Source organism: Megalobrama amblycephala, linkage group LG16 (assembly GCF_018812025.1).
Source record: "Megalobrama amblycephala isolate DHTTF-2021 linkage group LG16, ASM1881202v1, whole genome shotgun sequence".
Lineage (NCBI taxonomy): Eukaryota > Metazoa > Chordata > Actinopteri > Cypriniformes > Xenocyprididae > Megalobrama > Megalobrama amblycephala.
Genome location: NC_063059.1, coordinates 40063013 through 40088391, shown reverse-complemented (window position 1 = coordinate 40088391; position 25379 = coordinate 40063013). Strand labels below are relative to the sequence as shown.

General features: G+C 35.8%; 2 protein-coding genes and 1 pseudogene across 5 annotated transcripts in view; 2 read left to right on the top strand and 1 right to left on the bottom strand.

Annotated features, from left to right (window-relative positions):
• Positions 1-25379, bottom strand: part of LOC125248716 — a 551526-nt pseudogene that overhangs the window by 166280 nt on the left and 359867 nt on the right.
• Positions 115-25210, top strand: LOC125248625 (gastrula zinc finger protein XlCGF8.2DB-like). Of its 3 annotated transcripts, none has more exons than XM_048160669.1 (3): positions 115-253; positions 1750-1998; positions 23716-25210. In XM_048160669.1, the coding sequence occupies exons 2-3, from the start codon at positions 1914-1916 to the stop codon at positions 24888-24890; spliced, it is 1260 nt and encodes a 419-aa protein (XP_048016626.1). In that variant the 5' UTR covers positions 115-253; positions 1750-1913; the 3' UTR covers positions 24891-25210. The 3 variants fall into 3 exon arrangements, with proteins under 3 accessions (XP_048016626.1, XP_048016628.1, XP_048016627.1); XM_048160671.1 differs by lacking the exon at positions 23716-25210 and adding an exon at positions 2277-3333; XM_048160670.1 differs by lacking the exons at positions 115-253; positions 1750-1998 and adding exons at positions 20828-21112; positions 21320-21571.
• Positions 6850-25379, top strand: part of LOC125248584 (zinc finger protein 239-like) — a 69165-nt gene continuing 50635 nt past the window's right edge. Inside the window, exon 1 of one of the 2 annotated variants that reach the window (XM_048160582.1) lies at positions 6850-6990. The gene's annotated coding sequence lies outside the window, so the exon portion shown is untranslated. Of the gene's footprint in view, positions 6991-18674; positions 19924-25379 lie in introns of those variants that run through there. The other variant, XM_048160581.1, reaches the window with a different exon arrangement.

The following is a 25379-nucleotide window of genomic DNA, read 5'->3' as shown; positions in this document are numbered from 1 at the left end:
CGCCTTTTGTTGGGGTTTCCCTGGTAAAAGTCTTATTCCAGGGGCTAAATAACATGTTGGGGTCGATTCAAACCGCGGACTTGGCAAACACTGCTCGCTTGTCTTCCTCAAAGAGGCGCTGAGACGAAAGAAATTAGGCAAAAGCTAACACTTTCTCCAGCTGAAGCAGAATTTGACTCTGTAAACGATCGTGAATGAAAGGCAAACGTGGATTTTTTTCTTCTTCGGGATGCCGTATGTTTCCAGTCTGCAGGTGAGAGATGTTTCCAGATTACAGAGTTTGAATCATTCAAAAGAGTCTTTTGAATGATCCAGTGACTAACTAACTTGTTCCAGTACTGGAAGCATCAGCGTTTTTGAACCAATCTCTTGAATTAATCGATTTTTAACGATTTTATGAAAATAGCTTTTCCCCTGTTGAAAAAAAAACAGCATATGCTGGTAAGGTAGGTTTTGAAGCTGGTATGCTGGTCAAGTGTTGGTCCTAAGATGGTTCAGGACAAGCATAAACCAGCTAAAACCAGCATACCATCTTGAAAACCTACTTTACCAGCATATGTTGTTGTTTTTTTCAACAGGGGAAAAGCTTATCTCATTCCATAGTCCCTGTTTTCACCTCATTCATTATGGTGATGTCTGAGATCTTCTGTAAACTGGCTCATCATCAAACACATCATTAGTGTCAGAGAAACTATAGGATCATCACTGTGATAATCACATCGTAGGTTTTACCTCTTAGGTCAAATACATGACTAAAAATACTATTATAGGATTAGTTCACTTTAAAATGAAAATTACCCCAAGCTTTACTCACTCTCAAGCCATCCTAGGTGTATACGACTTTATTCTTTCAGATGAACACAATCAGAGATATATTAATAAATATCCTGACACATCTAAGCTTTATAATGGCAGTGAATGGGACCAACGAGTATAAATCTCAAGAAAGTGCATCCATCCAAAACAAAACATACTCCACACGGCTCGTTAAAACACGACATCAGTTACACTTTCTTCGTAAATTGAATATGGAAGGCGGTCTGGCGGAAGCTAGATATTTTACTTTATAACTTGTTAAATATGGATATTTTTCTTACACAAATGCATCGCTTCACTTCAGAAGGACTTTACTAACCCCCTGGAGCCATGTGGAGTACGTTTTGCTTTGGATGGATGCACTTTCTTGAGATTTATACTCGTTGGTGGGGTTTGCTGACATTATAAAGCTTCGGAGCATCAGGATGATTATTAATATAACTCCGATTGTGTTCATTAGAAAGAAGAAAGTCATATACACCTAGGATGGCTTGAGGGTGAGCAAATCATGGGGTAATTTTCATTTCAAAGGCCCGGTTTCACAGACAGTACTTAGACTAAGCCAGGATTAGGCCTCAGTTCAATTAGGACATTTAAGTAGCTTTTATAAATGTGCCTTAGAAAAGCACTGACATATTTTAAGATTTGTCAGTGCAAGTTGCTTTCCATTAAAGCTCAAACATGCATTTTAGTCTGGGACTATCTTAAAGGATTAGTTAACTTTCCTCCAGTTTCACAGACAAAGCTTTAACTAGTCCTAGACTAAAATGCATGTTAGAGAGCAACTTCCACTAACATATCTTAAAATATGTCAGTGCCATTGTTTTTTCTAAGGTATGTTTATAAAAAGTACCCAAATGCCTAATTATACCTTAAAGGCCTAATCCTCAGTAATTTAGTATGAATTCAGTAACTTATCTTTGATTTTTCCAGATCTGGTCCTGTGGGCGTCAGTATCACACAGTGATCACAGTTCACACCTGCAGTGAAGCTCCTCCCACAACAATTCACCAATAAATACTGGGAATATTCACATCATCCTACAAGAGAAGGACAAACTCCAGGTGTAGCAGCTGAAATCTGTGTGACTGTTAAAGATGGAGTTTAGTAAAGAGGAGACTGAAGACATGAGTGATCCAGAACCATCCAGAATAAAACATGAAGAAACTGAGGAACAAATAGGTTGGTGTCCATTCTTGATTCTTCATTATTGACCATTTAACTATTTAGGTAACAAAGCTTCAGTTTAATAGATTGGATGATAAATGATACAGAAAATGCATCCAAATAGTCATAATCTTGAATAGCTTTTGTCATCCACATTTTAAATGGATTAACAAGAAAGTAACAGAACTAAACTTTAGCACATCATAGATCTGATACTTGATACTCTGTTGCTTTCTTCTGTTAAATCAGAGTTCACTTTAACTTATTTTAACCACATTTTTTTTTTATTTTAGACTGGATGGAAGTGAAAAAGCAAAAACATGTATTGAATGAAGCAAAGGAGAAAGTGCAGAGCACCGAATCTAATAAGCTGCACATCTGCCATCAGTGTGGAAAGACTTTTACACAAAAAGGAAACTTTAATGTACACATGAGAGTTCACACTGGAGAGAAACCGTATACATGCACTCAGTGTGAAAAGAGTTTCACACAGAAAAAAAACCTTATTGTACACATGAGAATTCACAATGGAGAGAAACCGTTTACATGTACTCAGTGTGGAAAGAGTTTTAGAAGAAAAGGAAACATTAAAACACACATGAGAATTCACACTGGAGAGAAACCGTATACTTGTGTTCAGTGTGGAAAGAGTTTCACATATTTAACTGGTCTCAATTATCATCTGCTCCGTCACTCTGGAGAAAAGCCATTTAACTGTGATCAGTGTGATAAAAAGTTTATTTGGTTACAAAATCTAAAAGAACACCTGAAAATTCATTCAGGCGAGAGGCCTTATCTGTGTTCTGTCTGTGGAAAGAGTTTTTCACGGAGTAATGAATTTAAAGTGCATCAGAAAATACATAATGAAGTGAAAGATCATGTGTGTTGTGACTGTGGGAAGAGCTTCATTAGAGCTGAGAATCTGAAACGGCACGAGAGAATTCATACTGGAGAAAAACCTTACAAGTGCTCATATTGTGACAAGAGTTTTGCACAGTCTGGAAACCTGAAATTACATGAGCGACTTCATACTGGAGAGAAGCCGTACCACTGTACTCAGTGTGAGAGGAGGTTTAAATGTTCATCAAATCTTCTCGTTCACATGAAAAGTTGCAAGCGAGCAAAAACTAAAAAAAAGACTTAAGATTTGAAGTTTTACCCTTTAACAACTCTTACAGTGTAAATAAATATGTATTTAAGTAGGCCTGACATCTGACAAACCCAAATGTAATTGTATGATTTACATTTTAAAGCACAACGTTTTTTTGTTGATCATTTTTTAATGAGATGATTTGTCCAATGCTTGCATTTCTTGGAACAAAGTGCTAATAAAGTTTAATGGCAAACTCATGTTTCCTTGTTTACCCTTTTAATAAAATAAGTGGGCCTGTATTGCTTCTGTAGGCTTATGTTATAGTTTTTAAAGGTTCCCATTTTATAGTAAGTAGGTTAACATGTATGACTCTGTGACTATGACATCAGGTATTAAAAATCCAATTATTTATCTATCCACCACCACATTGTGCGTGCATGTTATAATCTGTTAATGCACGGGATGAAAATAGTTTTGAATATTAACACTCACTGTATAGTCATATAGTTGCATAACTATAAGCTGTAAATCTGAGCAATATGGACTTGAAAGTTTAAGTAATATAAACATTTATTGCTTAAATATGCTCTTGAGCACAAATAATATTTGCTATAGATCAATCTGTTTTAGTAAATAATATAAATGCAAAGCTGTATTTTTTGCAAGATTTTCACTCCCGTTGTATAGCCAATGATTATTATTTTGTTTGTCACCATGGTTTTTCTTTAAAATGTAAAATCACACACAATTTCTGGTTTATGCGATGTCTTAATGAAATGCAGTGAATTATCATCATATGTGTAAAATCCTGACCCAGCAAGCAATTTTATGTCTATTAGACGTCTAATAGCCGTCAAAACATAGCCCGGCCGTCTAGGCTAAAACAAGGCAAAATTTGGGCTGTCAGTGAAAATCTAATAGACGTCTAACCATAACCAAAAAATAGACTAGTCATCAAATAAACGACTATTAGACTACTACATATATATGTCTAATAGACGGTGAATATCGATCTAGGCTAAAATAAGGCTGAATTTGGGCTGTCGGTGAAAATCTAATAGACGTCTAACCATAACCCAAGAGTAGACTAGTCATCAATTAGACGACTATTAGACAACTACATATTTATTATGTCTAATAGACGGTTAATACGGGTCTAGGCTAAAATAAGGCAAAATTGGGGCTGTCAGTGAAAATCTAATAGACGTCTAACTATAACCTAAAAATAGACTATCAATTACACTACTAATGAATGATTACATCTATCCATGCAATAGACAACAAAATAATGGCTAAAGGATTCTTTTCACTTAAATATAACAGGTTCTCATAAATGACAATCCGTCCAAACAAATTAAATATAAAAGGTTTTATTTAGAAAAAGAACTCAAGATAATGCACAATGATTAAAAATAAAAAATAAAATAAAATAAAAATTACAAATACAATACAAATAAACATTAAAAGAAAATTACAACGTGTAACAAAAATATAAAACACTGACAAAAAAAAGTTAAATAAAAAATGTTAACAATATTTTTTTGGTTTATAAAACAAGCTGATTAATTTTCAGTTCCATAAATTCCATGTTTTATGTAAAGCACTTTGAATTACCTTGAACGTTGTTGAAATGTGCTATACAAAATAAACTTGCCTTGCCAAATCAAAAACTCATATTTTTATTTCATAATGATCAAAAGATTAAAAGATATACAAGGCTTCCATAACAAATAATAGTAGGGTGCACAGGTTTCATGTTTACCCCCTTGTATTTAGATAATTACAGAGTTTTATGGCACAAGGAAACACTACAGTACATGTGCATGTATGTTAATCTAACCACGTTTTACTCTGAGTCTGCACTGTTACCCGCTAAAATGTCACGGTTCCTACACATAATGTACATAAATAATAAACACATGTCAAAATGAAAAACACAGATACTTACAAGACCAAAAGCAGGAAAGAATTTGCTTTAACATTTGCTGTTGCTTGCTCTCCGTCTCCAACAGTTGTAAAATGCGGAAATGTTTATCGCGAGATCTGGCAACAGTGATCGAGAGTCAACGTTCAAGTCTCGCGTTGCCAGTGGTCATGTCTCAGTAGAGCCACAGTTGCCATCTAGCGGTTGAGAATTGTAAATTTTTATTTAACTTAAAATTGAGTCATGTGTGTGGGGTATATAATTATAATTAATATATGGCTTGGCTATACCCTGATATATATATATATATATATATATATATATATATATATATATATATGATATCGTAGAATGTAGGATTGTGTGACAGCAAAAATATGCTGTTTCAAATATATACTTGCATATAAATGTATAAATGCAAGTATATCATGAATCCCACAAGCTTTGTGGTCGAACATGACTTAACACTATTTTGGTTACACTCATTGCTGGTCTGAATCAGGGCTATAGCCAAGCCGTAAAAACTAGACTATAAACTGCCTCGATTTCGCCAGGTGGACTAAAAGCAGACTACACATAGCCTATCCAATTCAGAGCTAAATCGTGACTACATATAGACCATGTCATGAAATGCCACTTAAATCTTGTAGAAATCATTGACATTGTGAACATGATGAGATATCAACCATCTCAAGCACTTCCTGTCCAAAAACTACAATAAATCAGGATTGACTATAGGTGGGCTACAAATAGCCGGTCTGACTATGAGCTAAATTGTGGCTACGCACAGCCTACACAATATAACATGTCATAGATGTGAAACCAAATACCTTGTAATCACTGTTGACTTCACTTACATGATGCAATATCATACAACTCGCAAGTTATTTTGGCAAAAACGACATGTAACCAAAGGAAAGATTATTTTGGCTAAAAGTGGGTTACACATAGCCAGACTATATCGGGTCTATAGTTAACCGAGACGGTGAAATGACGGCTATTGCTTGCTTGGGAGTTTGTGCTTATCCACCGATCCTAATGGAAATATGAAGAAACCTAAAAGAATGATGTAAAATTATGGAGCCCTGCATGACATGTGGAAAATATAGTTTACTATCTGCCTATAGAAAATATCTCTCCTTTTCAATGCCAGTAATGTCATGCTCTTGCTCACTTAAAGCGGCACTAACTTATCTGCTGGATAAATTAGTAACTCCAATCTAGCTAAATCTAGTGTATCAGCCCTAAAGCTGCTCAATATTAAAGCGGAATTCAGTAAGATTTGTGAAGCTCCCCCTACAGGTTCCTTCAGTGAATCACACTGTCGTAAATACTCCAAGCGCAGCTCTGGACTACAACGACTACAACGCTCACCAGCGCAATAGTTTTGCAAATACAGTACAAGAAATCTCGATGGAGGTGGGTAATTTTTGTCTTATAAAGTCATAATATATACATTGTTTTTGAATTACCGTAAAGCATTTTGTCACTCTCGCGTGAACGTGAACATGAGGCGAGATTGTGTCGGGTTGGTGCAGCTCAACTTGCAAGTGCTGTTTTCTGGCGTAGACGTGCCAGAGGGGGTTAGTGCACACCTCAAACACACCACTACAAGTCCATTAACCATCGTAAGGACTTAGAAAACTATTTATGAAGGTAAAAAAGTTACTTAGTTCTGCTTTAAAGTTTATAGAATATGGCTTTTTGTAAAGCTGCTTTGAAACAATGTGTATTGACATTATACAAATAAATCTGACTCACTGACGTCACTAAGCGATTGTTTGTCCTGTAACTTCATCTAACTTGATTCGCGGCCCCTTTAAGAAACATGACACCGCGTGAACTGAGGATGCGCAGAAGAGAGACGCGAGAGACGAGGCAAGCGCTGAAACTTTCAACAGTTGAAGCTGAAAGCGACGCTGTTAACGATCGTGAATGAAAGCCAGACGTGGATTATTTCCTCCGGATGCCGTATATTTCTAGTCTGCTGGTGAGAGATGTTTCTCAGATTAGAGTTTAACATTAACCGGCTCCATAGTACAAGCGCTCATATTGTTGACAAAGGTGTGTCTGACTGAAATCACACGAGCGAGTTCATACTGGAGTGAAGCCGTATTGCTGGATTAAGTGTGGAGAGAGTTTTAGACATTCAGGCTCTTTACGAAATAATACGGAAAGTGGAATCATTTGGAGAAGCATTGACAAAACTGTCACAGTGAACAATCTATCCATTCTCTATCATGTAACTGATGTGATAATTAACAAATTAATAGTATTAAAAAATAACAGCCATAACATTTTGAGCTGCTGAAAAGCTTCCCTGTTCCTCATTCATTATGGAGATGTCTGAGATCTTCTGTAAATTGGCTCATCAAGCTCATCATTAGTGTCAGACAAACTATAGGATCATCACTTTAAAGGATTAGTCCACTTTTAAAAAAATTTCCTGATAATTTTCTCACCCCCATGTCATCCAAGATGTTCATGTCTTTCTTTCGTCAGTCGAAAAGAAATTAAGGTTTTTGATGAAAACATTCCAGGATTATCTCCTTATAGTGGACTTCAATGGTCTCCAAATGATTGAAGGTCAAAATTACAGTTTCAGTGCAGCTTCAAAGGGCTTTAAACAATACCAGAAAAGGAATAAGGGTCTTATCTAGCGAAACGATCTGTCATTTTCAAAAAAAAAAAAAAAATACAACTGTATATGCTTTATAAACACAAGTGATCGCCTGGTATGTGCTTCCACTTTCTGTATTCTTCAAAAAGCTTACGCTGAACATCTTATGCGTTCCCTATTCTACTTAAGGAAAAAAACAGAACTGGCGCTGCATTCGTTCCGTAAGTAGAATTTGAGTAACTTACCTTTGATTGTTCCAGATCTGGTCCTGTGGGCGTCAGTATCACATAGTGATCATAGTTGACACCTGCAGTGAAGCTCCTCCCACAACAATTCACCAATAAATACTGGGAATATTCACAAGAAAAGGACAAACTCCAGGTGTAGCAGCTGAAATCTGTGTGACCGTTAAAGATGGAGTTTATTAAAGAGGAGACTGAAGACATGAGTATTTCAGAACCATCCAGAGTAAAACATGAAGATACTGAGGAACAAATAGGTTGGTGTCCATTCTTGATTCTTCATTATTGACAGTTTAAACATTTAGGTAACAAAGTTCAGTTTAACAGATTGGATGATAAATGATACAGAAAATGCATCTAAATGGTCATAATCTTGAATAGCTTTTGTCATCCACATTTTATATGGATTAACAAGAAAGTGACAGAACCAAACTTTAGCACATCAAAGATCTGATACTTGATACTCTGTTGCTTTTTTCATTTAAATCAGATTTCTCTTGAACTTATTTTAACCACATAGTTTTTTCATTTTAGACTGGATGGAGATGAAACCGCAAAAACAAGAACTGAATGAAGCAGAGGAGGAAAAGCATGGCATGAAAACTCAAAGAACAAACGCTAATAAGCTGCACACCTGCTCTCAGTTGTGGAAAGAGTTTCACACAAAAAGGAAACCTTAAGACACACATAGGAGTTCATACTGGAGAGAGACCGTATACATGCACTCAGTGTGGAAAAAGTTTCAGAAGAAAAGGAGTGCTTAATGCACACATAAGGGTTCATACTGGAGAGAAACCGTATACATGCACTCAGTGTGGAAAGAGTTTTAGTCAAAAAGACAACCTTAATGTACACATAAGAGTTCACACTGGAGAGAAGCCATTTAACTGTGATCAGTGTGGTAAAGATTTTATTTCGTCATCAAATCTAAAACAACACCTGAAAGTTCATTCAGGTGAGAGGCCTTATGTGTGTTCTTTCTGTGGAAAGAGTTTTTCACGGATGGATGACTTTAAAATGCATCAGAAAATACATAATGAAGTGAGAGATCATGTGTGTTGTGACTGTGGGAAGAGTTTTATTAGAGCTGAGCATCTGAAACAGCACCAAAGAACTCATACTGGAGAAAAACCTTACAAGTGCTCATCTTGTGACAAGAGTTACACTCAGTCTGCACACCTGAAAATACATGAGCGAGTTCATACTGGAGAGAAGCCGCACCACTGTACTCAGTGTGAGAAGAGTTTCACATATTTAATTGATCTCAAGAATCATCTGCTCCGTCACTCTGGAGAAAAACCATTTCACTGTGATCAGTGTGGTAAAGAGTTTATTTCATCATCACATCTAAAAAAACATCTGAAAGTTCATTCCGGTGTAAAGCCTTATGTGTGTTCTCTCTGTGGAAAGAGTTTTTTATGGCTAAAAAGTTTTAAACAGCACCAGAAAATACATAATGAAGTGAGCGATCATGTGTGTTGTGACTGTGGGAAGAGCTTCATTAGAGCTTATCAACTAAAACAACACCAAATAATTCATACTGGAGAAAAACTATAGGCGAAGTTAGTTTCACTTTTGTGCTTGGGGGCACCTACCAGCACTAACCTTTATGATTATTAAATAATAATAATAATAGTAAATGAATAAAATAATTAAATTATTTAAAAGCCATTTAAGGGAACAATATGTAAGAATGGTGAAAGAAGTTCTAGGTCTAATTGTAGTTATGAAGTAAAGAATTTAGTCTTTAAAAATATTTTATTTTAAAATGTGCATTCACTCTTATTCGTGTCTAATATGTCAAAAATGCAAATGTTTCTTGTCTTGTCACATTCATTTATGAATATCATGAATAAAAAATTTGAAATAGTTTGGTTTGCTTGGTTTCATTTGGTCCGGACCAAAAAAAAAAAAAAATACTCTTGGTCGGCTTAGCGTTCATATTGGCATTTTTATCACCAAACCAAAAGATATCGAACCTAAAGGCATAGGGATATGTTCACAACCTGATTGGTCTGCTTTTATGACATATTGGCTACTTTGAGACAGAACTTCGAATATCTAAAACAATGCTTTGTGCTGAGATTAATTACACTCATTGTATGTGCATAGCCATCTCCACCTATAAGGAAAACTTTGCTCATTTTGTGACAATAGTTTCACTCAGTCTGGAAACCTGAAATTACAAGCTAGTTCATACTGGAGAGAAGCCACACCACTGTACTCAGTAGGGATAATTGTTTTAAATGTTTATCAAACCTTCTCGCTCATAAGAAAAAGTGAGCAAAACTAGAAAAAGACTTAAAGGAGACCTATAATGCCCCTTTTACAAGATGTAATATAAGTCTCTGGTGTCCCCAAAATGTGTCTGTGAAGTTTCAGCTCAAAATACAGATAATTTATTATAGCTTGTCAAATTTGCCCCTATTTGGGTGTGAGCAAAAAAAAAAACTTTTTTTTGTGTGTGTCCCTTTAAATGCAAATGAGCTGCTGCTCCCGCCCCCTTTCCAGAAGAGGGCAGAGCTTTAACAGCTCGCACTTCGGTTGCTCAACAACAACAAAGCTGGAGAATCTCATGCAGCCAAAATGAGGATTGTCAGTAACAGTGTTCAAGCCTTGCATTGTTCAAACCGGAGTCGACACTGATAGAGAGACTCAGGAAGAAGTTACAACTTTTAGAATAAAACAGGATGTTTCTGAATGGTTAATGGATACATTTATGTAGTTGCTGTGGAGTTGATTCAACTCATCGACTAGCATGTGCCGTCATGTTAATATTTAATCAAATCTAGTGTTGAATTGACCCTCGTTTGTGAAGCAGTCCAGTGTAAAATGACGGCATGGCAACAATACTCTACTACAACAACTCTTCCTCTTCTCTAAAGCAGCCCAACATGACGACAACAATTGCACTGACATATTTTAAGATATTGCTTTCAGTTAAAAAAGCTCCAATATGCACTTTAGTTTAGGACAACCTTAAAGGGTTAGTTTGCCCAAAAATGAAATTTCTGTCATTAATTACTCACCCTAATGTTGTTACACACCCGTAAGACCTTCGTTCGTCTTCGGAACACAAATTAAGATATTTTTGATGAAATCCGAGGGTATCTGATCCACACAGAGGCAGCAACGTCATTGCACCTTTTGACATCCAGAAAGGTTGTTAAAAACATGGTTAAAATTGTCAATGTGACTACAGTGGTTCAACCTTAATGTTATGAAGCGACCAGAACACTTTTTGTGTGAAAAAACAAAACAAAAATAATGACTTTATTCAACAATTTGAACTGTTGTCATACGTAGTGAACTTAGTATACGTCCGAACGCCAGCTCAGTATTGGCCGAAGCTAAACATGTGAGCAGCATGACACATACATGTGATGCTGACGCAGGATCCGGCCAATAATTGTGGTTTCATGCCAGAAAGTTGCCATATATAGACTTGTTATTCTCTGTATTGAGTTTGATGTAATGTATATTTCTTATTGAATTAAATCCTTTTACCACCCCTAATAATCTACCTATATTTAGGACTCAGGAAAACAATAAAACCTTGATAAAAGCCCAAACGTTCTCCCTCGGCTGAGTAATTGTTCCTTTAACCATCATTTAAAGGACTGAGAATGAGGCACACCGGGAAATAATCTAACATGCAATAAATAAATATAAATTATATATTGAATTTTTTGTGTGTGCTTATCATCAACATAAGTAATAAATGACAATAAATGACTGGTATATAATTTGTCTAGTCTTTCCTGGTGTAGGGAGAGATTTTGGATGCGTTCATATGTGGTGAAAGTTCTCCAGCATGCCAGGTATGTCACATTGTGATTTTAATTGAATCATGTTGCAAAATGGACCAGAGTGTTTGTTCATTAATGACAGAGAACTGCAAACCTCTCATCTGATTTTATTTAATATACATTTTGAATTGACAATAGTGAAGAACAATAGAATTATACACTAACAAATTAGAAATAGTACAAATAAATGCATAATGGACAAATGTAATACTTCGGAATCAAGGCAAACCCAGTCAAAAAATAAAATAAAATAAATAAAATGATGAAGGCTGATTTTATAGATTACAAGTTTAACTGGTACCCTGTAACTAAGCCTATGAATGACACTGATTAAGTTACATTTGTGCCATTGTGTCAAGGCAGGTTTACTTGTGAATTCGGATGATGCGGTAATCTTTGGATTTTTTCAGATTGACTCTTAAATTTACAATGCGTAGGCTTCAACTCCAAAAGTTGTACAATCAGTAGACTGAAACTAGTAAATAGTAGATAGTAGATATTCACTAGTAAAAATATTCACTAGTCGCTAGAATTCATTTTTCATTGTTGTTACACTTCGGCTGGCAACAGTAATTTTAATGAACTATTAGCGTGATTAGCTATTAACATGGGGTGGTTGGAGGTGCAGTACTGATCACACTGTACTTCCAATCACCCACTGTCACAATATGATACATGTAATTTAGTACAGAAAAATCTGCTCACTTAATAATACTAAAATTACTTACTAACTCATAAAGTGGAAAATGGGGTGAGAACTGGGTGAGAAACCAGTGCCCCTATTATGCTTTTTCAGATATTAGCTTTAATGCAGTGTGTAAGCTGTTTGAAAAAAAGGCTGAAAAGATCAAAGAGCACAACAAAAAATGGTATTGTTCTAAAAGAAGGAACCGATTTTGATCTGCTGAAATGAGTCGTCAGCAATTTCACAGAAAGGAGGTACTTAGAGAGATAGAACCTTCGAACAACACTTAAAACACAATTAAGAACCTCTAAAATAGCATAATAGGGGCACTTTAAAGTAATCCAGTATTAATTCAGTAACATCTTCGGAAACAAGGCAAACACAGTCAAAAAAGGGGAAAGAAGATTTCATAGATACAAGGTAATACTAGTCTATCTGGTATAACATGTACTAATAACATTTATGCAGTATTTATTATTTTTAGTGTGTAATCTATATTTGAACTAAATTAAAGGCACCATATGTGTTTGCTGTTAAAGTAATCCAGTATAAATTCAGTAACTTTTCCCCCCCAGATCTGGTCCTGTGGGCATCAGTATCACACAGTGATCACAGTTCACACCTGCAGTGAAGCTCCTCCCACAACAATTCACCAATAAATACTGGGAATATTCACATCATCCTACAAGAGAAGGACAATCTCCAGGTGTAGCAGCTGAAATCTGTTTAATAAAGAGGAGATTGAAGACATTAGTGATCCAGAACCATACAGAATAAAAGATGGAACAAATAGACTGGATTGAGATGAAACTGCAAAAACATGAACTGAATGAAGCAGAGGAGGAAAAGCAGAGCATCAAAACTCAGAGAACAAAAGCTAAGAAGATGCGCACCTGCTCTCAGTGTGGAACGAGTTTCAGTCTAAAAGGAACCCTAAAGACACACATGAGAATTCACACTGGAGAAAAACCGTTTACATGCACTCAGTATGGAAAGAGTTTTTCAAGGCAGTATCACTTAAAACTGCACCAAAATATACACAAATAAGTGAGAGATTATATGTGCTTTGACTGTGGGAAGAGCTTTTCTACATCTACCACACTGACATATCACCAAAGAACTCATACTAGAGAAAAACCTTACAAGTGCTCATATTGTGACAAGAGATTCACTCAGTCTACACACCAGAAAGAACATGAACGAGTTCATACTGGAGAGAAGTCGTACTACTGTACTCAATGTGAGAAGTTTCAAATGGCCTTCCAATATTACATATCAGAAATTCAATTACAATAACAAAATACAATTGTTCATAGTAAATGTTAATTTTTGATATCAATAATTTGATTGTCACTAGAGACAATGTAAGTTTCTGATAGTGATTACTAGTAAGAAAGCCATTTCAAATGTCAGAAATTAACATTTTTACTAGTAGCAATTCAATTGTTGATATCAAGAACTGACATTTTAACTAGATGAATTCTTGATATCAAACATTCGCATTTTTACTAGTAACAATGTAATTGTAATGAAGCGGAACTCAGGCAGAGATCCATTTGCAAGCTTTATTTAAAGTAAGCGTTGTCGTACAGGCAGGGTCTAGGCAGGGGCAAACAGGAACAGCAAGGGCTAGGCAGAATCGTGGTCAGGATACAGGCAGTAGATCAGGGCAGGCAGATATCGTTCACAGTCCAGATAGCAATAAACAGTCCAAAGGCAGAAGGCAGGATCAATAACAGACAGATATTTTTCAAATTTTTTCAAGTAGAACAAAAAATTATAATGCAGTACTAAATGCATAATCTAACTGATGTAATACCCTCCTGTTTTCTGTTTCTCTTTTATTTCTTTTTTCCCTCATTAGCAAATTTTTATTTTTTCTCTGCATTTTGTTGACACCGGGTGTACTGTTGTTCAATTTTGTTTTATAAAAATATAAACTGTATTTTTTGCATCAATAATAAAAAAATCTAACAAGTCAAACACACCTGAAGCATTGAATGAAAGTGTTTCTTAACAAAAACGGTATCTCTAAATATCGCTTTGACTAGTCTAAATAATATTTAACATACGCAGAAGTAAGACATTTCTAATTCAGTTTCGACTAGTTTCAGTTTCGTTGTTTATAAATATCTGAACTGTGCTCCTAATCGAATCTGCTGTTGTGTGACGTGAGGCTGAATTTACTCAGCTCCTCCCCCCTTCCCAACCATAGACTGTAAAAAAACGCGTCTTGTTGATAATGTCAGTGGTCACTGCCTGACAGCAGCTTTTGTTGTCAAGAAAGGAAAAGCTACTTCAGGAACTATAAAATAACATCTGGATGCATTCATATGTGGTAAAAGCTCTCCAGCATGCCAGGTATGTAGCGCTGTGATTTTAATTAAATCCTGTTGCAAAACGGACCAACTGGAGTGTTTGTTCAATAATGACAGAAAATCGCTCATCTGACCTATTATTTATTATACATTTTGAAAAGACAAAAGTAAAGGACAATGTAATTATACATAAAAAAAAAACGTGAAATATATCATGTATAATAATATATACAATGAATAATAATGACATATCACCAATTCGTAACAAATGATTCTTAAAGCTTTGAAGCTTCATGATGCAGTGTTCTGAAATAGCCCATCGCTATTTTGTTATTTTTGGCGCACAAAAAGTATTCTCATCGTTTTATAATATTAAAGTTGAACCACTGTAGTCACTTGAACTGTTTTAAATATGTTTTTAGTAGCTTTCTGGGCATTGAAAAAGGGAGTGTTATTGCTGTCAATGCAGGCCTTACTGAGCCATCGGATTTGATCAAAAATATCTTAATTTTTGTTCTGAAGATGAACGAAGGTCATACGGGTGTGGAACGACATGAAGATGAATAATTAACAAAGACTATAGAATAACACAAGATGCGTCACTCATATTGTTTTGAATGGGAGAATGTGCAACGCACAATATGGCGGAATAAATCCCGCCTTCAAAATAAGAGGCAATCACCGATTGGTAAAGTCACTGCAGCGGCCGTTAGAAGCTCCGGTTCCTATAGAAACAGTATGACACGCGCCTCCGATATGTGACAAGAGATGCGCATTTAGGACTGCGCATGCGCATTACTTTTTACGCCCCGTTTGCGGACGCTATGCACCCTCGATGTGCACTTCAGCTGAGCCTGCAAGTCTGCGAACTACGCAGAGGACTTTACCCGGCAGTCAAAGCAGCATTACGTCACGTCACAAAAGTGCAGACTCAGAGGAAGACCATGAGTGTTTAGGGTGCTATTTGGGATTCAGCCAATTTTTTGCCTATATTTACTCCACAAACTAACTCTACGAACATGGAAAACAGTGAGAGATGGACCCCTCAACCTTATGCTAAGAAGAAAATCCAACACAACTTTGGACCAAGCAAAAAATTATGTACTTCTCAGCTAGCGACATTTGGCATCAACCACACGGCAAATGCAATTTTTTTTCATGTTCTCTCCACTTTCTTTGTATAACAGTTCTATCTAATAACGCATTAGGACAGTTAAACAGAGGAGGGGGAGCGGGGATCAGACTCCGATATGTAATGGCAAAATAAACGTATAAAATTCACACACTACATGGATGAGTACATAGTGCATATGCACATAGTGTATAAGCTTCATGAAGCTTTGAAACCTTTACAATCTTTTGTTTGGAATCAGTGGTTCAGAGCATGTTTTAAACTGCCAAAGTCTCGTGATTTCAGTAAACGAGGCTTCTTTGCGTCATAACTGTTTTTTCGAAACGTTTTGAAAGTTCAGTGGTTCACCACTGGGGGCAATCTCTCTGAACCCATGAATCATACAGATTTTCTAAGATTCACCCCCAGCGGTGAACCAACGAACAAGTGTCTATGGTTTTTACCTGATCTCTGATCAGTTTTATACATTTTTAGACTTTCAATTACACATTAGTATAATTAAAAATAAAAGGAATAATAGTCTTTAATAGTCTCTTATTGGCATGTTTAGCTAAGCCATCCATGGAACAAACAAAACAAGAACTGAATATTTATAAAAGAGCACATATTACACAGACACTTGATATTTAATATTATTAGATAATAAGTTAATTGCATTTGATAGATTTTACTTCCAATAAAACATTTGCAGTGTGTTTGTAAAAGGTGTTTTAATTCATGTTTGGTCTGAGTTTTTGTTGCATTTACACTGTTTTGACCAGCAGGGCTCACCAGCGTAAGGCGTTTTAAACACTTCAAAACAATGAATCATTTTGTGAAGCAATTCGTTCAATTGGTTTGAATCTTCGAAAAGCTTCGTTTCTCCCATCACTATCTCAGCGGCATCAAAATAAAGTCACAACATCAAGCGCAGGTTACGTCCCTATACAGTTCCTACTGTAAGTGTGAATGCAACCAGGAAAATAGCCCTAGGGAAACTATTTGTTGTTGGGGAACCAATCTAGTTGCTAGTTCATAGAACTACCCAGTGCGAAAGCTCTTTTTATACTCCGAGCCTGGTCTTATTAGAAAAACATACCTGTGGGAATGTTTTTTGCGAGTTGCAAAATACATACACGTACATAACACTGGTATTATCTCTTAAAAGAAGGAATCGATTCTGAACTACCGAAACGAGTCGTCAGCAATTCCAGGTTGAGGGCGTTTGGTTTCCGATGTGCACTGTAAGCGGTAGACCAATCAAAACAGATTGGGACATCTGACCAATCAGAGGAGAGTAGGCTCATAGAAAGAAGGAGCTAAGAGAGAAAGAAACTTCAAACAAACTGTTTTCAGACTCTTTGAGAAATTAGGTGATGTGCAATGTATATTATGAGAAGATTAAAGAGTTAAACCTTTTGCAGGAGACTCCAAAACAAAATGAAGAACCTTTACAATAGCATAACAGGGGCACTTTAATCTTGTATCAATTCAGTAACTTATCTTTGATTGTTCCAGATCTTGTCCTGTGGGTGTCAGTATCATGCAGTGAAGCTCCTCCCACAGCAATTCACCAATAAATACTGGGAATATTCACATCATCCAACAAGAGAAGGACAAACTCCAGGTGTAGCAGCTGAAATCTGTGTGACTGTTAAAGATGGAGTTTATTAAAGAGGAGACTGAAGACATGACTGATCCAGAACCATCCAGAATAAAACATGAAGATACTGAGACACAAATAGGTTGGTGTCCATTTTTGATTCTTCATCATTGACTACCAAGAAACAAGGAAACAAAGCTTCAGTTCAACAGATTTGGTTTCAGATTTTTCAATTCAACATAAATGATACATAAAATGAAACTAAATGGTCATAATCTTAAAGAGCTGTTGTCATCCACATTTTAAATGTATTAACAATAAAATAAACACATCAAAGATCTAATACTTGATTATCTGTTATTTTCATCTGTTAAACCAGAGTTCATTGAACTTATTTCAACCACATTATTTTTTCTTTTTAGACTGGATGGAGGTGAAACTGCAAAAACATGAACTAAATGAAGCAAAGGAGGAAAAGCATAGCATCGAAATTCACAGATCAAAAGATAAGCCGTACACCTGCTCTCAATGTGGAAAGAGTTTCAGTCGTAATGGAAACCTTAAAACACACATAAGAATTCACTCTGGAGGGAAACCGTTTACATGCACTCAGTGTGGAAAGAGTTTTGCTTCTCAATTAGGCCTCAAATTTCACCTGCGCATTCACTCTGGAGAAAAACCATATAACTGTGATCAGTGTGGTAAAGATTTTATTTCGCCATCAAATCTAAAAAAACACCTAAAAGTTCATTCAGGTGAGAAGCCTTGTGTGTGTTCTCTCTGTGGAAAGAGTTTTTCACGGCTGGACAGTTTGAAACTGCACCAGCAAACACATAATGAAGTGAGAGATTATATGTGTTGTGATTGTGGGAAGAGCTTTACAAAAGCTTGTGATCTGAAACGGCACCAAAGAATTCATACTGGAGAAAAACCTTATAAGTGCTCATATTGTGACAAGAGTTTCATTCAGTCTCCACACCTGAAATCACATGAGCGAGTTCATACTGGAGAGAAGCCGTACTACTGTACTCGGTGTGAGAAGAGTTTCAGACATTCAACAGGTTTCAGAATTCATCTGCTCCGTCACTCTGGAGAAAAAACATTTAACTGTGATCAGTGTGATACAAAATTTATTTTATCATCAGATCTAAAACAACACCAGAAAGTTCATTCAGGTGAGAAGCCTTATGTGTGTTCTGTCTGTGGAAAGAGTTTTTCATGGCTGAAAAGTTTTAAACTGCACCAGAAAACGCATAATAAAGTGAGAGATCATCTCCCAGTTTCAGACTAGGCTAGAGCTAGAGCTCTGAAACGGCACCAGAGAATTCATACTGGAGAAAGACCTTACAAGTGCTCATATTGTGACAAGAGTTTCACTGTGTCTAGAACCCTAAAATCATATGAGCGACTTCATACAAAAGAGAAGCCTTACCCCTGCCCTCCATGTGGGAAGAAGAGTTTAAATGTTTATCAAACCTGCAAAGTTTGTGGAATGTGAAAAAAAGAGCAAAAGTAGCTCTATCTGCTGATTACTCGTCACTGCAGTGAGCATAAAAAGCATTATTTCATAATCACTATACACACAGGTTGTTTGTTGAAACCTGGAAGCCACAGAGACATCTTTTTTTTTTCATTTAACAACATACAATATTTATAATTGAATGATTGTCTCTATTCATTAAAATGCTACTCAGTTGGCGTACTGTTTTTCACATACTAGTTAGAAGTATTACATTTTGGATGCAGGGTTTGTTTCTAGTATGCCCAGAAAGAACTTGATAAGCTGGTTCAGGTGTGTTTAAGTGTTTAATTGGGGTTGGAGCTGAACTCTGCAAGACTGTGGCTCTCCAGGAGTAGGATTGGACCCCCGTGATCTCTAGATTAATAGTTTGGTGAAAAGCTTATGATTGATGGAATTCTTTGTGTGAAGACCAGAAACTCCTTGATAGAATATCAATGAGTCTTCTATTATCTTCAGTAAATAAAAAGCAAGCTAACAACTTAAATTTTTGCATAAACTAACTGATGTATAAATTAATTTCTTACCCATGCTTCCCCCTTTCCTTTTGATACCGCTTCCCCCTCCCCCCATTAGCAAATTATATTTTTTCTCTGTATTTTGTTGACAATGGGTGCATTATTTATAAATTTTGTGTTTGTAAACTATGTAAAATATGTAAACTATTTTTTGCAGCATTAAAAAAAACAATCAAACCTCTAAATACGTTTTGACTATACTAAATAATACTATTTACGACCCATGCGCAGAAGTAAATAGAGACATTTCTAGTCACAATTATGTTTTCAGATGGGCTATGTGAACTATACCCGCTCCTAGTCGAATCTGCTGTTGTGTGACATGAAACTTGATTTACTCATCTCAAGCCCTACTCTACAGTCCCGCCCAATGCTAGTGCTAACTGCTAAGAACTGTAGTCTGCTGCTTTTTGTTGTCATGTAGAGAAAAGCTACTTCAGGAATTATTAAATAACACTGGATGCATTGATGTGTGGTAAAAGCTCTCCAGCATGTCAGGTATGTATCGTTGTGATTTTAATTGAATTATGTTGCAAAACGGACCAACTGGAGTGTTTGTTCAATAACGATAGAGAACCGAAAACTGCTAGTCTGATTTGATTTAATATTCGTTTTGAAAAGACGACAGTGAAGAACAATGAAATTATACATCAAAAATGTGAAGTACAAAATAAATAAACGCGTTACAGACAAGAACAATAAGGCAAAAACAGTAAAAAAAAATAAAAAATAAATAAAATTGAAGGCTGATTTTATAGATTATTACAAGTTTAACTGGTACTACCATGTTCTAATTAATGCATTACTGATGCAAAAACTTGAGAAAATGAGATCTAGGTAGTCCAGCAATGATTATGTCAGAGATTAAATTTGAATAAGGAATAACAGATTTATTAGTTAAAAATTATAGAGACAAACAAATTAAGTAATTAATAGTGAATAATAAAATCTAGAGTATTGTATCTAACAGATGAAGATCAGAATATACAGAAAGAAGGAACAAAGATCCAGAAGAGAAGCAAGAAGAGTAAATAAAAAGCAAAGAAAAGCTAAACTATCAAAGACCCAGTACGTTTTATACCATAAGCATATGAAAACTTATTAATATATGGAGTAGGAGTGTATGAATATATGAAATCAAAAGTAATTAACGAGATTAACATGAAATATGAATAAAATGCATGAATATGAATATAACCATTTTGGATCCACCAATTACGTTTTATGTGGATTGTGCCTTCTGTGTCGATGCAGGTTTACTCATGTCATTAATGTAATTGTTCACAAGGTGGGAGTGTTTAGCAAGAGATCCCCAACACTGCACATTTTGAAAGTCTCCTCTGTCTGACACACTCATTTCAGGTAGTGGAGTTTCTTCTAATGAGCTGATGAGTTGAATCAGGTGTGTTTAATTAGGGAGAAAGACAAAACCTGCAGTGTTGGGGGTTCTTCAGGACCAGGGTTGAGAAACACTGTGCTAAATAGTTATTTTAAAATGATGGCAAGTGTTCGTTTCGGAATGAAGGCTAACACATCTCAACATTATCCTACTTTATGATATAGAATAGGACAAAAGCTACATTATTGAATAATTTTATAAAGCAGTATTTAATGACCCAAACATACAGGACCTTTTTTTTTTTTTTATAGAATTCAGACAAAGTGGCAGATGGCAACAGTTTCCTTGGTAGGATTGGTTAATAAAATATTTAGTGTGAGGCTTAGCATATGCATTTGCATGCAGATTTCAGATATCTGTTAAGTAACTTTGACTACTAAGAATGGTTTTGAAACCGGCCATTCACGTGTGTGAATGAAGAACCTTTAAAATGGCATTATAGGGGCACTTTAAAGTAATCCAGTATCAATTCAGTAACTTTTTTTTTTTTTCCAGATCTAGTCCTGTGGGCATCAGTATCACACAGTGATCATCACAGTTCACACCTGCAGTGAAGCTCCTCCCACAACAATTCACCAATAAATACTGGGAATATTCACATCATCCTGCAAGAGAAGGACAAACTCCAGGTGTAGCAGCTGAAATCTGTGTGATTGATAAAGATGGAGTTTATTAAAGAGGAGATTGAAGACATGAATATTTCAGAACCATCCAGAATAAAACATGAAGATACTGAGGAACAAATAGGTTGGTGTCCATTCTTCATTCTTTACAGCTAAGAAACTTTAAAGTCCCCCTGTGGTAAAAGTCAAGTTTTGTTATATATGTACATACATATATGTGGTGTTTTTAATATGCTTTAAAGACCCCCTGTGGTGAAAATCAAGTTTTTAATGTTGTTTATATGTCTATGTGGTGTTTTTAATATGCTTTAAGACAAACCATGTGCAAATTCATAAGTCAGCACCATTGCTGAGTATTTTATGTTTGAAACCAAAAACAGTCTAAAACCTGCGGTTTGAAATCGTGGGTGTTTGTGATGTCACAGACTACCTTGTAACCAATCACAACAAAGTGCCGGCAGGCTTTAGCATATCATTAACTATGACTGCTCTGAAGCGGGAAAGTCTCGAGAGAAGCCAGGTTATCCCGGTAAATTTTCTGTAGATATGAAAAATTTTGTAGATTTAGCAATATAGTGAGTCTATTATGATGTTATGATGAACTATATGCCTTTCTCCACTGACGTGAGTTGTTCAAAGCGTTTGTAAGGATACTGATTGTTAGAAAGCAGCTGTCTGACTCTCAGATTGCTATTCAGTCCATTATAAATTCTGATTTTGGACGCCTCTGGAATGGATCAAACCATAGATATTAACCCTACCTAATAAGTTCAAGTAAATACGCTGGAAATCCGCGCTCATTCAAGGATGTGCTTTTATTTCATGTATGGAGAAGGCACGGGCGCCTGCAGGATTTTCATTTTTTAAATCTGAAAAGTCCTAAAAGCAACGAAATTGTCAAACATCAATTTAGCGCATGTTCACAGAGGAAAACGGCTGCTTGTTCTCTCTATACTGTCTGTTTTACTGAGAAATCGCTTTAGGCGATTCAGTGAGAGAGCAGTCCAAACGTTATGCAAAGGTATTTTACCAATTCATAATTTAAAACGCAATTTAAGCATCAGAAAATGTGAGCAGTTCAGCTACACAGCTGTTATACTGAATATACGAAGCGAAGCAAGCTTTTTTCTTAAATATCCTACACAAACAACAAATTGCTCATCAGTCACTACAGCAACAGTAGCCTATACTCTCCGAGCTGCCGTGAGCAAGTGGAGGCGGGGATAATTTGCATATTCATTGATTCTTGTATATTAAATGAGGCTAGGGTGTAGAGTTACATTCAAGCTATTTTAAGGTATGAAGACATTTTTTTTTTTCACTTTTTTTAAAAATATATCATTTTGGTGATCAAAGATGAGTTTAAGTTTAATACAAGTTCTTTAAGACAAACCATGTGCGAATTCATAAATCAACAACATTGTGGAATATTTTCTCCTTAAAACTGCAGTTTCAAAATACAGGCTCAAAAACACAGTTTAAATTCGCCATTGTTCTCTACGTCACAAACATGTCGTAACCAATCCCATCAATATGCGGGTCTGCTTCAGCATCTCATTAATGATGTTGTGAAGCAGAGTTTCAAGAGAAGCCAGGTTATCCCGGTATATTTTTCCATTAATATGAAAAATTGGGTACATTTAGCAGGTGAATTATGTATATGATGTATATTACGATGTTTCGAATAACTATTTGGCTTTCTCCACTGACGTTCTAAGTTATTCAAAGCATTTCTAATGATGCTGATTACTAGAAGGCAGCTGTCTGACTCTGAGATGGTGAACGGGAACATGGTTTGTGCATTTGAACATTGTCATTGTGTAGCATTTACTACGGTAAAGTTGACGGAGCGGATCAGGTATTCTGAGCTCATGTGATTTAGTGGAGGCGGGGACAAATTTGAATAATCATGGATCCACCCATGCTAAATGAGCTATTTTAAGGCATGAACATTTATTTTAACAACAAAAAAACATTTAAATATGTAATTTTGGTGATCAAGATGAGTTTTAAGAGATAAAATTGACTACAGGGGGACTTTAAGCTAACAAAGCTTCAGTTCACCAGAATTGGTGGCTGTGAAATAATGAGCAAAATAGAGACAATAAGTTAAACAAAAAAATGCATCTAAATGCTTATCATGAATAGCTGTTGTCATCCACATTTTAATTTACAAGTAAATTACTAACATATCAAAGATCTGATATTTCATGCCCTGTTGCTTTCTTCTGTTCAATCAGTTTTAACCAAATCATATTTTCATTTTAGACTGGATGGAGATGAAACCACAAAAACATGAACTGAATGAAGCAGAGGAGGAAAAGCAGAGCATCAAAACTCAAAGAACAAAAGATAATAAGCCATACACCTGCTCTCAGTGTGGAAAGAGTTTCAGTCAAAAAGGAAACCTTAATATACATATGAGAATTCACACTGGAGAAAAACCGTTTACATGCACTCAGTGTGAAAAGAGTTTTAGTCGAAAAGGAAACCTTAAGATACACATGAGGATTCACATTGGAGAAAAACCGTTTACATGCACTCAGTGTGGAAAGGGTTTTGCTGGTGAATCAGGTCTCATAAATCATCTGCGCATTCACTCTGGAGAAAAACAGTGTGATCGGTATGGTAAAGATTTTAATTCGTCATCAAATCTAAAAAAACACCTAAAAGTTCATTCAGATGAAAGGACTTTTGTGTGTTCTCTCTGTGGAATGAGATTTTCAAGTCTTTATCATTTTAAACTGCACAAGAAAACACATAAAGAAGTGAGGGATCATGTGTGTTTGGAGTGTGGGAAGAGCTTTACTACAGCTGGTGAACTGAAACAGCACCAAAGAATTCATACTGGAGAAAAACCTTACAAGTGCTCATATTGTGACAAGAGTTTCACTCGTTCTGAAAACCTGAAAGTACATGAGCGAGTTCATACTGGAGAGAAGCCGTATCGCTGTACACAGTGTGAGAAGACTTTCAAATCTAAAACTGATCTCAAGAATCATCTACTTCGTCACTCTGGAGAAAAGCCATTTAACTGTGATCAGTGTGGTAAAAAATTTATTTCATCATCACATTTAAAACAACACCTAAACGTTCATTCAGGTGAAAGGCCTTATCTGTGTTCTTTCTGTGGAAAGAGTTTTTCATGGCTGGACAGTTTAAAACTCCACCAGAAATCACATAATGAAGTGAGAGATCATTTGTGTTCGGAGTGTGGGAAGAGTTTTACTAGAGCTGACTATCTGAAAGAACATCAAAGAATTCATACTGGAGAAAAACCTTACAAGTGCTCATATTGTGACAAGAGTTTTGCTCAGTCTGCACACCTGAAATCGCATGAGCGAGTTCATACTGGAGAGAAGCCGTACTGTTGTACTCGGTGTGAGAAGAGTTTTAGACATTTATCAAGCCTTCTCACTCATGTGAAAATACGTTGCAAGTGAGCAACATTTGTTGTATCTTGAATGTATTTGTTTCTCGAATACATTCAAGTAAATAGTATGAGATATAATATGGAGTTTGTCCTAAAAGCACAATATCATTTTGTCAATTTGGTAAAAAGCTTGAAAAATAAAAAGACTTAAAGCTTCACCAGTCCATAACTCTATGAAGTCATTATTGTAGTTTATTTCTGTCAGGATGGATTGTGTGCTAAATAGGTCTTTCTTGAATTAGATAAATTCATGTCATTTTTTTATTTAATAAGTGTACTAACTGTCTTCTGATAGTACTTGTAATTTTGAGAAATAAAACAGAAATAACATCTTGTCTGTAGGTGTTTGTTTCATTAACTTGTTTATCTTAGTTTTTAGCTACCATTCTGTTGGAATAGTTACAAGGAAATGAATGACAAACCAAGGTGAAGTACATTGTATTTAATGTTTTAAAGGGTTAGTTCACCCAAAAATGTAAATTGTTATTAATTACTCACC